This window comes from Coregonus clupeaformis, chromosome 27, assembly GCF_020615455.1.
Source record: "Coregonus clupeaformis isolate EN_2021a chromosome 27, ASM2061545v1, whole genome shotgun sequence".
In the NCBI taxonomy this organism is placed as follows: domain Eukaryota; kingdom Metazoa; phylum Chordata; class Actinopteri; order Salmoniformes; family Salmonidae; genus Coregonus; species Coregonus clupeaformis.
This window is the reverse complement of record NC_059218.1, coordinates 52131805-52145304: the sequence shown is the minus strand read 5'-3', so window position 1 is coordinate 52145304 and position 13500 is coordinate 52131805. Positions and strand designations below refer to the sequence as shown.

Genomic DNA, 13500 nt, shown 5'->3' with positions numbered 1-13500 from the left:
GGATTTGTAGTCTTGCACAATGTCTACTTTGATGCTAATTAGCATTTTTGAATCTGAGAGTAAATAGAGATTAATATATTGATAAAAGTTACCTTGTCCAAGAGAGATTTACATGGTTATCAAAACGTCATGCCAGGGTAAGCCTACACGAAACATTGTAAGTGTTTATAAAATTCCCTATGGGAAAAATGAATGATGGAAAAACGATTGGAACCATTTCCCTATTTGACCGCTAGGTTCTATGGGTATTATGACACCTCCACTGTGGGGCTCTACAGTCTGTAGATGTGCGATGTAGAGGAGAGTACATTCTGCTGTAGCGACACATGGATGTGATCATAAGCCCAGATAGCAGCAGTCGCTGTGGAGCCATCCCTGGGACAGGATGTGTGTCACAGGTGGCCGGTGGCACCTTAATTGGGGAGGACGGGCTCATAGTAATGGCTAGAACGGAATAAATTGAATGGTATCGAATACTTTAAACACATGGTTTCCATTTGTGTGATACCATTCCATTTACCACATTCCAGCCATTATTATGAGCCGGCCTCCCCTCAGCAGCCTCCTATGGTGTGTGTGTGTGTACACTCTCTTGTTCCTGGATGAGAGAGAGAGGCCACTAAGATGTAGAGTCACTCAGTAGGAACTATTCATCCCTGCGACAGCCACAGCTATCTGGATCATATCGTAGTTCTGTAGAAAAAGGGTAATTCCCACTCACTGTTTATTAAAGATCACTTGTGGGAGAAGCAAACAGTGGACATTACCATTTTTTCTTCTACAGTTGGATGTGTGTCAAACACCCTTTTCACAGATATTATATTTCTGTCACTAGGCTGTTAATGTAATTTTTACATTAATGGGCCTACTGTATATATACAGAGGCTGCAGTTTCACAAGGACAAAATCAAATATGTTTTTTTCTGGTCAGAGTAACGCGTCAGACAGGACTGTTGGAAGCAGAAACAATAAACAAGACGACTAATTGATAGTGTGGTCCTCTGTAGCTCAATTGGTAGAGCATGGCGCTTGTAACGCCAGGGTAGTGGGTTCGAGCCCCGGGACGACCCATACGTAAAAATGTATGCACGCATGACTGTAAGTCACTTTGGATAAAAGCGTCTGCTAAATGGCATATTATTATTATAGTCCTGAGGAAATAACAGTATGCCATGGTTGATTATGGTTAGTTGGTTATCATAGCTAGGATAGCTGATGGTTTTGTCTTCTAGGGTTTAACTTATCAGAAGACTTTGATGTAGAGAAAGATAATTTTCACACACACATACACACCAAGATAACAGCCACATCCATCTGCATCCAATCTCTCCCACCCTGTGTGTGTGTGCAGGGATGTGTGTGTGCAACCTGTACTCAGTGGTAGACGTAACATAGTAAAGGTAAATCTGTCTCCCTCCGTTTAGTATTATATGTTACGTTTCTTAATTGCAATTCGTACAATATTTTACAAATTTCCAATAAGTATGGTAAGTTAAGAATTCCAATTTGTTGTCGCTAACGTTAGCTAGGTGGCAACGTTAGCTAGGCTAGGGGTTACGGGTTACGGTTAGGAGTTAGGTTAAAGGGTTAAGGTTAGGGGAAGGGTTAGCAAGTCGCTGCAATGTAGCTAAAAAGTAGTAAGTAGTTGCAAAGTTCCTAATTAGCTAAAATGCTCCTCTTTTCGTTCTTGCCATAAGTAACCTTCTGTCTTATGCAACCATACCAAACGTAACATATCATACTAATTTGAGTGTCCCGGATTTAGATTTACTATGTTACATCAAGTCAATGAGACTAGGCTGGTGTGTGTGCTTAGGGGGGGATTGAAAGATGTTTGTGTGTGTGTAATTAGCTACAGTGACACAGTGGTGATAAGGCTGTTAGAATGTTAGACCATGGTAACATCAGATAAAATAGATGGTTAATGATTCATCTCACTGTGTTGTTATGCTGCCATAGAGAATCTGGGCTGGGCGGGCTGGCCCCAGTGTGTCAGACAGAAACAATCATATCCAATTCAACTTCAGCAGCAGTATGTCAGACTTGTATAAATGGCTTCATATTTCCAAAATACAATCCATTCCACACATAAATGTATAACTATTTTGTCCCTGTGTGTTATCATTTAAATCTGTCACAGATGAAGGACATTTAGAGCCTCTGTAGTGTGTAGCAGTGGTGATGGCGAGGTTAAAATGTCACTTATGACTCTTCATTTTCCACATAACGACTTCCTCATAGTTTATACACAAAGCTAAACAGTCTATACAAATTACATAGCCATACAACCCAAACATGACAGCCAACATGGCTAATAATACTGAATAACTGGGTGAGTTCAAAGGTCGAAATCAGTTTATTATACAACCTTTGTTCTGTTGTGTGTCAGGACAGGTGTGTGTGTGTGTGTGTGTGTCACCAAGACTATAATCTCAGCTGAGAAACACACAGGAAGAACACTTCACAGAGACATCATGTTCAGGTAAGAACCTCTTTCTGTACTTTCAGGGGAAAACCATTGCCATATAGTACATGAGAATGGCGCCGGAGGAGATGGCTGCCGTTTTACGGGCTCCTAACCAACTGTGCTATTGTGTGTTTAAAAAAATATATATATATTTTGTACATAATGTTTCTGCAACCGTCTCTTATGACCAAAAAGAGGTTCTGGATATCAGGACAGCGATAACTCACCTTCTACTGGACAAATATTTTTTATTTAACAAGTCGGCCACAAAGGATTTACTTCAGACACCCGACAAGGCCCAAATCCCCGTCATTCGCAGGAGAAAGAGACGGCGATATCGGGGACGTAGGTCGGGGTGCCTTGTAAGGATCCGACAGCTAGTGGGTAATCTGCCTCTACCATCAGTCCTATTAGCCAATGTACAATCATTGGATAACAAAATAGACGAGCTACGATCACAAATATAGGTTATCCTACCAACGGGACATTAAAAACTGTAATATCTTATGTTTCACCGAGTCGTGGCTGAACGACGACATGGATAACATACAACTGGCGGCGTTTACGCTGCATCGGCAAGATAGAACAGCGGCCTCCAGTAAGACAAGGGGTGGCGGTCTGTGTATATTTGTAAACAACAGCTGGTGCACAAAATCGGATATTAAGGAAGTCTCAAGGTTTTGCTCGCCTGAGGTAGAGTATCTCATGATAAGCTGTAGACCACACTATTTACCAAGAGCTGCCGCTTTCAAGGAGCGGGACTCTAACCTGGACGCTTATAAGAAATCCCGCTATGCCCTCAGACGAACCGACAAACAGGCAAAGAGTCAATACAGGACTAAGATTGAATCGTACTACACCGGCTCCGACGCTCGTCGGATGTGGCAGGGCTTGCAAACTATAACAGACTACAAAAGGAAAGCTCAGCCACGAGCTGCCCAGTGACACAAGCCTACCAGACGAGCTAAATTACTTCTATGCTCGGTTTGAGGCAAGCAACACTGAAGCATTCATGAGAGATTCAGCTGTTCCAGATGACTGTGTGATCACGCTCTCCGTAGCCGATGTGAGTAAGACCTTTAAACAGGTCAACATTCACAAGGCCAGACAGATTACCAGGACGTGTACTCCGAGCATGCGCTGACCAACTGGCAAGTGTCTTCACTGACATTTTCAACCTGTCCCTGACTGAGTCTGTAATACCAACATGTTTCAAGCAGACCACCATAGTCCCTGTGATCAAGAACACTACGGTAACCTGCCTAAATGACTACAGACCCGTAGCACTCACGTCTGTAGCCATGAAGTGCTTTGAAAGGCTGGTCATGGCTCACATCAACACCATTATCTCAGAAACCCTAGACCCACTCCAATTTGCATACCGCCCCAAACGGTCCACAGATGATGCAATCTCTATTGCACTCCACACTGCCCTTTCCCACCTGGACAAAAGGAACACCTACGTGAGAATGCTATTCACTGACTACAGCTCAGCGTTAAACACCATAGTGCCCTCAAAGCTCATCACTAAGGACCCTGGGACTAAACACCTCCCTCTGCAACTGGATCCTGGACTTCCTGACGGGCCGCCCCCAGGTGGTAAGGGTAGGAAACAACACATCTGCCACGCTGATCCTCAACACGGGGGGCCCTCAGGGGTGCGTGCTCAGTCCCCTCCTGTTCTCCCTGGTCACCCAAGACTGCATGGCCAGGCACGACTCCAACACCATCATTACGTTTTCTGATGACACAACAGTGGTAGGCCTGATCACCGACAACAATGAGACAGCATATAGGGAGGTCAGAGACCTGGCCGTGTGGTGCCAGGATAACACCCTCTCCCTCAACGTGATCAAGACAAAGGAGATGATTATGGACTACCGGAAAAGGAGGACCGAGCACGCCTCCATTCTCATCGATGGGGCTGTAGTGGAGCAGGTTGAGAGCTTCAAGTTCCTTGGTGTCCACATTTCCAACAAACTATCATGGTCCAAACACACCAAGACAGTCGTGAAGAAGGCACGACAAAGCCTATTCCCCCTCAGGAGACTGAAAAGATTTGGCATGGGTCCCCAGATCCTCAAAAAGTTATACAGCTGCACCATCAAGAGCATCCTGACTGGTTGCATCACTGCCTGGTATGGCAACTGCTCGGCCTCCGACCGCAAGGCACTACAGAGGGTGGTACGTACGGCCCAGTACATCACTGGAGCCAAGCTTCCTGCCATCCAGGACCTCTATACTAGGAAGGCCCTAAAAATTGTCAAAGACTCCAGCTACCCTAGTCATAGACTGTTCTCTCTGCTACCGCACGGCAAGTGGTACCGGAGCGCCAACTCTAGTTCCAAAAGGCTTCTTAACAGCTTCTACCCCCAAGCCATAAGACTCCTGAACAGCTAATCATGGCTACCCAGATTATTTGCATTGTCCCCCACCCCCTCTTTTACGCTGCTGCTACTCTCTGTTTATTATCTATGCATAGTCACATGTACATATTACCTCAATTACCTCGACTAACCTGTGCCCCCGCACATTGACTCTGTACCGGTACCCCTTGTATATAGCCTCGCTACTGTTATTTTACTGCTGCTCTTTAATTATTTGTTATTTTATTTAAATTTTTTACTTAACATGTATTTTTCTTAAAACTGCATTGTTGGTTAAGGGCTTGTAAGTAAGAATTTCACTGTAAGGTCTACAGATGTTGTATTCGGCACATGTGACAAATACAATTTGATTTGATTTGATACACGTTACATCAGAACACAGTGAATCAGGTGTCAGTTAATCAGTTTAATAATCATCATCAATAGTCAGTTGATGATCATGTCTCTCTTCCTCTCAGAATTTCTGCGTTGATCTGCATCTCTCTACTGGTTTATGGCAACTCAGCCAAGCCATACAAGTCCTGGGTATGTACCGTAGACTGCATAAATATAACACCACTTTAATGTACACTACCGTTCAAAAGTTTGGGGTCACTTAGACATTTCCTTGTTTTCCATGAAAACATCAATTAAATGAGTTTGAATAGGAAATACAGCAAAATGCATAGGAAATGTAGTCATTGACAAGGTTAGAAATAATGATTTTTAATAGAAATAATAATTGTGTCCTTCAAACTTTGCTTTCGTCAAAGAATCCTCCATTTGCAGCAATTACAGCCTTGCAGACCTTTGGCATTCTAGTTGTCAATTTGTTGAGGTAATCTGAAGAGATTTCACCCCATGCTTCCTGAAGCACCTCCCACAAGTTGGATTGGCTTGATGGGCACTTCTTACGTACCATACGGTCAAGCTGCTCCCACAACAGCTCAATAGGGTTGAGATCCGGTGACTGTGCTGGCCGCTCCATTATAGACAGAATACCATCTGACTGTTTCTTCCCTAAATAGTTATTGCATAGTTTGGAGCTGTGCTTTGGGTCATTGTCCTGTTGTAGGAGGAAATTGGCTCCAATCAAGCGCCGTCCACAGGGTATGGCATGGCGTTGCAAAATTGAGTGATAGCCTTCCTTCTTCAAGATCCCTTTTACCCTGTACAAATCTCCCACTTTACCACCACCAAAGCACCCCCAGACCATCACATTGCCTCCACCATGCTTGACATAGGTCATCAAGCACTCCTCCAACATCTTTTCATTTGGTCTGCATCTCACAAATGTTGTTCTTTGTGGTCCCAACACCTCAAACTTCGATTCGTCTGTCCATAACACTTTTTTCCAATCTTCCACTGTCCAGTGTCTGTGTTCTTTTGCCCATCTTAATCTTTTCTAAGCTTTTTCTTTGCAACTCTGCCTAGAAGGGCAGCATCCCAGAGTCACCTCTTCACTGTTGATGTTGAGACTGGTGTTTTGCGGGTACTATTTAATGAAGCTGCCAGTTGAGGACCTGTGAGGCGTCTGTTTCTCAAACTAGATACTCTAATATATTTGTCCTCTTGCTCAGTTGTGCACCGGGGCCTCCGACTCCTCTTTCTATTCTGGTTAGTGCCAGTTTGCGCTGTTCTGTGAAGGGAGTAGTACACAGCGTTGTACGAGATGTTCAGTTTCTTGGCGATTTCTCGCATGGAATAGCCTTAATTTCTCAGAACAAGAATAGACTGACGAGTTTCAGAAGAAAGTTATTTGTTTCTGGCTATTTTGAGCCTGTAATCGAACCCACAATTGGTGATGCTCCAGATACTCAACTAGTCTCAAGGAGGCCAGTTTTATTGCTACTTTAATCAGCACAACAGTTTTCAGCTGTGCTAACATAATTGCAAAAGGGTTTTCTAATTATCAATTAGCCTTTTGAAATGATAAACTTGGATTAGCAAACACAACGTACCATTGGAACACAGGACTGATGGTTGCTGATAATGGGCCTCTGTACGCCTATGTAGATATTCCATTAAAAATCAGCCATTTCCAGCTACGATAGCCATTTACAACATTAACAATGTCTACACTGTGTTTCTGATCAATTTGATGTTATTTTAATGGACAATTTTTTTTATTTTCTTTCGAAAACAAGGACATTTCTGAGTGACCCCAAACTTTTCAACAGCAGTGTATGTACTCGCCTCTCTTCAGTGTCCTAGGTACTATTATTCTCCTATGCACCAGTCTTCTGTTCTCTCTCCTGCAGGGTAAAGTGGCTGAGTCTGCAGTCCAGGAGACTCTGATGTGAGTCCTCTCTGTTCTGTTATCGTTCGGTTCATATATAATAAACGATGCAGACCTGTGCATCAGCCTAAAGCCGGGATGCAATCCAATCGCACTGTCGACAATGCACCGTTTACCTTGAATGCGATTTCCACAAACACGGTAACATTGTCCACAGCGTTATACAGATTGAATCCCGGCCTGCGTTTCCCTCCCTCCACCCAGTAATAATGCTTCACTGTTCACTCCCTCTCTAGGTCTGAGGAGGAGAAGGGGATGTTTGATCTGGGGCTGAAGCAGGTGGAGGCTCCTGAAAACATGGACATTACTGACAATGACATCAACCCTGTCATGCCCATCTGGAAGAACATGAGAGGGGACAGGGGAGGTGGGAAGAGACAGAAGGTAGAAAAAGAGGTAGAAATTGAGGTAGTCAAAGGCAGATACTCCACAACCGAGGAGGACATGGACCATCTGTACCACCCATCCATGGAGCAGCCCCAGGAGGCTGACCTAGCTAGAGCCCGACCTCAGACAGAGGACACCTTCGTTGGGGTGGCCATCCAGACAGAGCCCATAGAGGAGGATAACACCAAGTACTACCAGGAGGCTGGGATAGATCTAGATAACATCTCTCATCTCTTCTCAGGCCTGGTGGATCCACGGCACCCTGAACAGGACTGGGACGAGCTCTACCATCCAGAGATGAAGGGGGGAGACTGGCCTCAAGTGGACGTGCCTCACCAGGGGGAACTCTCTGCTGTAGGGGCAGAGGTCAGGGGTCATAGTAAGCCAGAGGAGGACAGGGATGACCTCTACCATGGTGACCTGCCTGTACCTGTTCAGGTGATTGGGAGGGGCCAGGACATGCAGCAGTCTGCCGATTGGCCCTCTCAGAGGATGTACAGCCAACCAGAGGAGGACCTGGATGACCTCTATCATCATTAATTAAACACCTAAGACCCATAATATCTGCCCCCTAACTCTGACTGTCAGCTTCAGCTCTACTGCATCCAATCAAATACAGTTAAAAGCTTGTACATACAGTAATGGGTTAAATGCACTTGGGAGTGACTATAGAAGTATATTATCTAACACTGTATGGCTCTAACAGTTTATTATATGTTTAATAACCAGTACTGTATAAGTCGATCTTCTATGACATTAAAGACACCTGTAACCTCTACTGTAATGTATCTGTCTTGTATCTACTTAACAATCATTCACATGGAATACGAATAGCAAAATCACTATATTGTTTATTTACAATTGATACATTGCTTATTACATTTCAGATGGATCTTGACATCAACATTAAAATAATATATATATTTTTAAAGAAAATCTAGATGTTTTTCAGAAACACGCAAACTTAAATTCTTAGGTAATTTGTTAGGTAATGCAAAATTTGGTTGTGCCCCGTCGATGACAGTCATTGTGTGTGTCAATCTAGTAGTTCACCCGGGATGACTCCCTTCTTCAGTATCAGGCACCCATAGAGTGCTGTCTCCCTGTTTATAGAGAGAGCGACACAGTAAACACACACTACACTAGGGAGATACCTTGTCAGTTGCACAACTGAATGCATTCAACCGAAATGTGTCTTCCACCATTTAACCCAACCCCTCCGAATCAGAGGTGCGGGGGGCTGCCTTAAATCGACATCACCGGCACCCAGGGAGCAGTTGTTGTTGGGGGTTAACTGCCTTGCTCAAGGGCAGAATGGCTGATTTCTCCACCTTGCCAACTCTGGGATTCGAACCAGCGACCTTTCGGTCACTGGCCCAACGCTGTTAACCGCTAGGTTACCTGCCGCCCCACTAATCTACACCGATGCATGTCACACACACACACACACACACACACACACACACACACACACACAGAGAGAAAAACCTTTATCTCACCCAGTTGCTACAACAGCAAAGGCTTTCTTGGCTCGTTCATAGAAAGCAAATCTCTCCACCTTCTCTAGAGGAGCCTGGACACAGAACACACAATAACTTTACTCAACATTTAAGTATGTGTGAATGTATGTCTTCACCCCTATCCACTCACCTGTACCCCAGCATGTGCCAGCTTCTGTCTGAAGATGTCCCATACCGGAGTGGCTAGTCCCCTTTTTTTGTCACTGTCCACCAACTCCATTACGGCAGCCTACACACACACAAAACAATTGGTCTCTGTCCAGCTAGATTTCCAGATGTGACATATTGACATATCCAGTTCCTGGGGTCCTACCGGGCTGGGGACGTAGGTATCCAGGGGCAATAGCTTCAAAATGGCCTCCAAAAGCTCAGCAGCCCCTAGACCTGCAGGAAAATCACAGAGACTGACCATATGATACAATACAACACACTCTTTAATTAGGGCCAGTATCGTGGCAACACTGGCAAGGAAACAAAACACGAAGCGGATTTAACTTCTTTAGGAAAACAGCCCTAATGTGGGAAACAAACAAATTATTTGTTGTCATCCAGTGACACATTTATTTATTTTCCATGCTATAAGAACACAATATTTTACATACATCGTGTTTTCATTTTTGCCATGGAAAATTATATTGCGATACTGGAATCATCACAACCCTAACTTTAATTCAATGAAACACTACAGACTATACATTATATAAGTATACTACATACCGGTACTACACAATATAAGTACCCAGAGTGTTTTTTCTGTTCTCCTGGTTAAGTAAAGGTTAACTATACACCTACCATCAGCTCGGATCTCAATGGGACCGCAGGTGCAGGTGGAGGAGGTAGGGAAGTTTGTATCAGCCAGAACTGTAATGAGACAATCAATTAAAATATATAAATATCTTTATTGTCCTTGTTGGGGACTTAAATCTGCACCCAGGAGTTTGAGTTGAGTAATGAGTTGACAGTTGACAATTATATATTTTTTTTAACAGAAGTTGCCAGATTGATTGGATGGGGGATAAACTAAAACTGTATTGTGTTCTATTGACTATTGCATTTCACTTTGCTTGAGTGGTATAAACCTACAGCCTATGTTTGAGGAGTTTAGAGACAAAAGCCAATAGTGGAGATGCATAAAGATGGCGGCCCCCATGCACTTACCACAAATTCCTTGTTTTGCTACGTTCGCCGTATTGTACATTGCTCTCCTTTACTCTTTTTTTGTATGGTCATTAGCAGAGTATACATTATCCCAATTTTAGCTTTAAGACTCCGGCAATTTCAAAAAACAATATGCTGATTTATTGTTACATTGAACCATATCACGCGCTGTAGTTTAAAAACTCAGTGTGGATGGTGCTAAAACAATGATGTCATATCTGAATACTGCCATCTTTATGCACGTTCGCAATTCCAATTGGTTAGGCTACATGTGGTCAATTTGGATTCCTAGACCTGCACTGACACTAGTGATGGGGAAATGAAGCTTCCTGAAGCATTTAGGCATTCCTGCCAATTGTGTCGAAAATAGGTTCATTACTCGAGGCTTTAATCAACAAAGTGGTTTAGTTTATGCAGATCCCCATTAGCTTCTGCACATTCCTGAGGTCCACAAAAAACGTACAAATATGACAAAGTACAGAACGGTAATAGACAAGAACAACATAAAATATTTGTAATGTTGTACTTCTTGTTGACAAAATTCAAGTTAATGTTGGGTTTTTCAGCTAGCGCCCAATTGATTCCCAGTCACTTCTTGAAGGAGAGCTCTGCTTGTCCCAAAAGCGCCCAGAATGCACCGCAAGGCCCATTGACGACGCATGGGCAACATACACAATCAGCGTTAGTACGATTCCAATGGAGTTTCCCCATCTCCTCAAAATGATCTCTGCCGAAACCAATACCAAACCAATCAGGTGGTTATTCGACGAAACGAAACTTCGGACGTCATTGATTACGTGCTTCTAATAACACGATACATGCGCCGGCACCAGGGTTGCCATGTCAGTGGTTTTACCACATATTTGGCCAAATTTGAAAACGATGTCGGGGTGACAATATATTGGTTGCGGTTTGCTGGTTTTTAGGCTACTTCTAAGTTGCGCTGCGGCCTTTGGAAAGTATTCAGACCCCTTGACTTTTTCCACATTTTGTTAGGTTACAGCCTTATAAAATGAATTACATAGTTTTTTTCACTCATCAATTTACACACAATACCCCACAATGACAAAGCAAAAACAGGTTTTTAGAATTTTTTGCTCATTAAAAATAAATAATGGAAATATTACATTTATAGTATAGTATAGTATTCAGACCCTTTACTCAGTGCTTTTTTGAAGCACCTTTGGCAGCGATTACAGCCTAGAGTCTTCTTGGGTATGACGCTACAACCTTGGCACACCTGTATTTGGGGAGTTTCTCCCATTCTTCTCTGCAGATCCTCTCAAGCTTTGTCAGGTTTGATGGGGAGCGTTGCTGCACAGCTATGTTCGATCGGGTTCAAGTCCGGGCTCTGGCTGGGCAACTCAAGGACATTCAGAGACTTGTCCCGAAGCCACTCCTGCGTTGTCTTGGCTGTGTGCTTAGGGTTGTTGTCCTGCGAACCTTCGTCCCAGTCTGAGGTCCTGAGCGCTCTGGAGCAGGTTTTCATCAAGGATCTCTCTGTACAACTGCACAACTGAATGCATTCAACCGAAATGGGTCTTCCACCATTTAACCCAACCCCTCCGAATCAGAGGTGCGGGGGGCTGCCTTAAATCGACATCACCGGCACCCAGGGAGCAGTTGTTGTTGGGGGTTAACTGCCTTGCTCAAGGGCAGAATGGCTGATTTCTCCACCTTGCCAACTCGGGGATTCAAACCAGCGAGTTGTTCATCTTTGCCTTGATCCTGACTAGTCTCCTAGTACCTGCCGCTGAAAAACATCCCCACAGCATGATGCTGCAAACACCATGCTTCACTGTAGGGATGGTGTCATTGCAAATCAATTTGTGCCACTGGCAAACAGATTTAATAAATAGCCTGTATTGTTGTTGTAGCCTTGTGTTATTTTGCAACTATTAATGGCCACGTTTAGTTACATTTGAAGCTATCAAATCTCTATCGCAATTGCCGATCAGTTGTTAGAAAGCATTAGATTGAAGGTAACAGTCAGTCAGAATAGGCTACAGGTAAAAATATATATATATAATAAACACTGGCTGTTGTTGACAAGCATATTCAGTTCATATACATATTATTCATATTTAATTCAGTGATTGAAATGAAGACGCCATCCTCAGTAGCCTATTCCAGCAGGCTATTGGGAAACACAAGCACTTCTTACCTCTAAATTGCCAAGCTATTCATGTTTTTGCTTCTAAAGTCCTTACAAGTTACGTCGACATTCCTTCTTAATTGGCACGATAACGTTATGGAAAAAAAGTGTATTGTATAAATGTGGCCACTCTTCTCTTGCTGTGGAAAAACGATTTGGGCTAGTTTTCAGACCCTTTGCGCTGGTTTTGAGTGGTCAATGTCTTAGAAATTGCACCTGTACCTGGCAACTCTGATAGGCATACTGCTTTGTTTTAAGTACACCGACTGTGTTTTGCGTTTTGGGACACCAGAAGTACATTAATTTCCAATGGAACGCTGCGTTTGCGTTGCGAAATTGTGTTGCAGAGCGTTCTTTTTGGTGCATACGTTGGATTTTTCGAACGTATGCGTCAACTGTATTCGTAAACGGGTTGCCAGAAATGGTAGCAGAAGGTGAATGTTGAACTTTTGTTGCACACATATCCAGATGATGCTGCATACTATTTTGCGCAAAACACAGTCGTGTGTTAAACGCGTTAGCGATTTCGACGCATGCATCGGAGCTCCCGTATCAAACGTAACATCACTACTGACAACAAGATCCTGACAACAGGTGACGTTCACAGACCTTCACTGAACCAGCACATTTAGGTTCGTTCTTATGAGTGTAGCTAGCTGATTTATTTACCCAGTTCGTCTCCGTGGCCCATCTTGGCCAGGGCAAACAGCAGCTCTGGCGACAGAATGGACGGTATTCCTTTTAGAATAACCATAGTTGCAGGTTCGATAACACAGACACTTCACAGAAGGAAAAAGACGACCAGGAAGTAAGTCATGAGATCAGCGTGCTTGTAGGCTATTTGATTGGTCTAACACAGGTTGCAGAACTACAGGCAGTGAAGGCACACCCCTCTTTAGGGGCGGACTGGGACAAAGATTCAGCCCTGGCATTTCAGCCACACCAACCCACATCATCGCGAGCACGCACCCCCTGCTACTTACACATACAGGCAGTAATGCTACTGACACATAACCTAGGCAACTATAGTACAGCGTGTCTTTGTCTAAATATCAGACTGTTACCATGGTTACTCCATGGATATCAGTCTGAAAGAAGTTGCTGTAAAAAAAGATGCAATAGTCTCTACAGGCCAGAATGTTGAATAC

The 13500-nt window shown here is 43.6% G+C and overlaps 2 protein-coding genes across 2 annotated transcripts; one reads left to right on the top strand and one right to left on the bottom strand.

The window, feature by feature from the left end:
• Window positions 1-2425: 2425 nt before the first annotated feature.
• si:ch211-217g15.3 (uncharacterized protein LOC368914 homolog) lies at window positions 2426-8297 on the top strand. Its single transcript, XM_041866794.2, has 4 exons — window positions 2426-2482; window positions 5313-5379; window positions 7095-7132; window positions 7369-8297. The coding sequence occupies exons 1-4, from the start codon at window positions 2475-2477 to the stop codon at window positions 8057-8059; spliced, it is 804 nt and encodes a 267-aa protein (XP_041722728.2). The 5' UTR covers window positions 2426-2474; the 3' UTR covers window positions 8060-8297.
• A 56-nt stretch (window positions 8298-8353) lies between these two features.
• fuom (fucose mutarotase) lies at window positions 8354-13204 on the bottom strand. Its single transcript, XM_041866795.2, has 6 exons — window positions 13022-13204; window positions 9832-9900; window positions 9353-9423; window positions 9170-9268; window positions 9019-9092; window positions 8354-8622 (listed from the first exon to the last, which is right to left on the bottom strand). Exons 1-6 carry the CDS (start codon window positions 13104-13106, stop codon window positions 8556-8558), a joined length of 465 nt encoding a protein of 154 aa, XP_041722729.1. The 5' UTR covers window positions 13107-13204; the 3' UTR covers window positions 8354-8555.
• Between the last annotated feature and the right edge of the window lie 296 nt (window positions 13205-13500).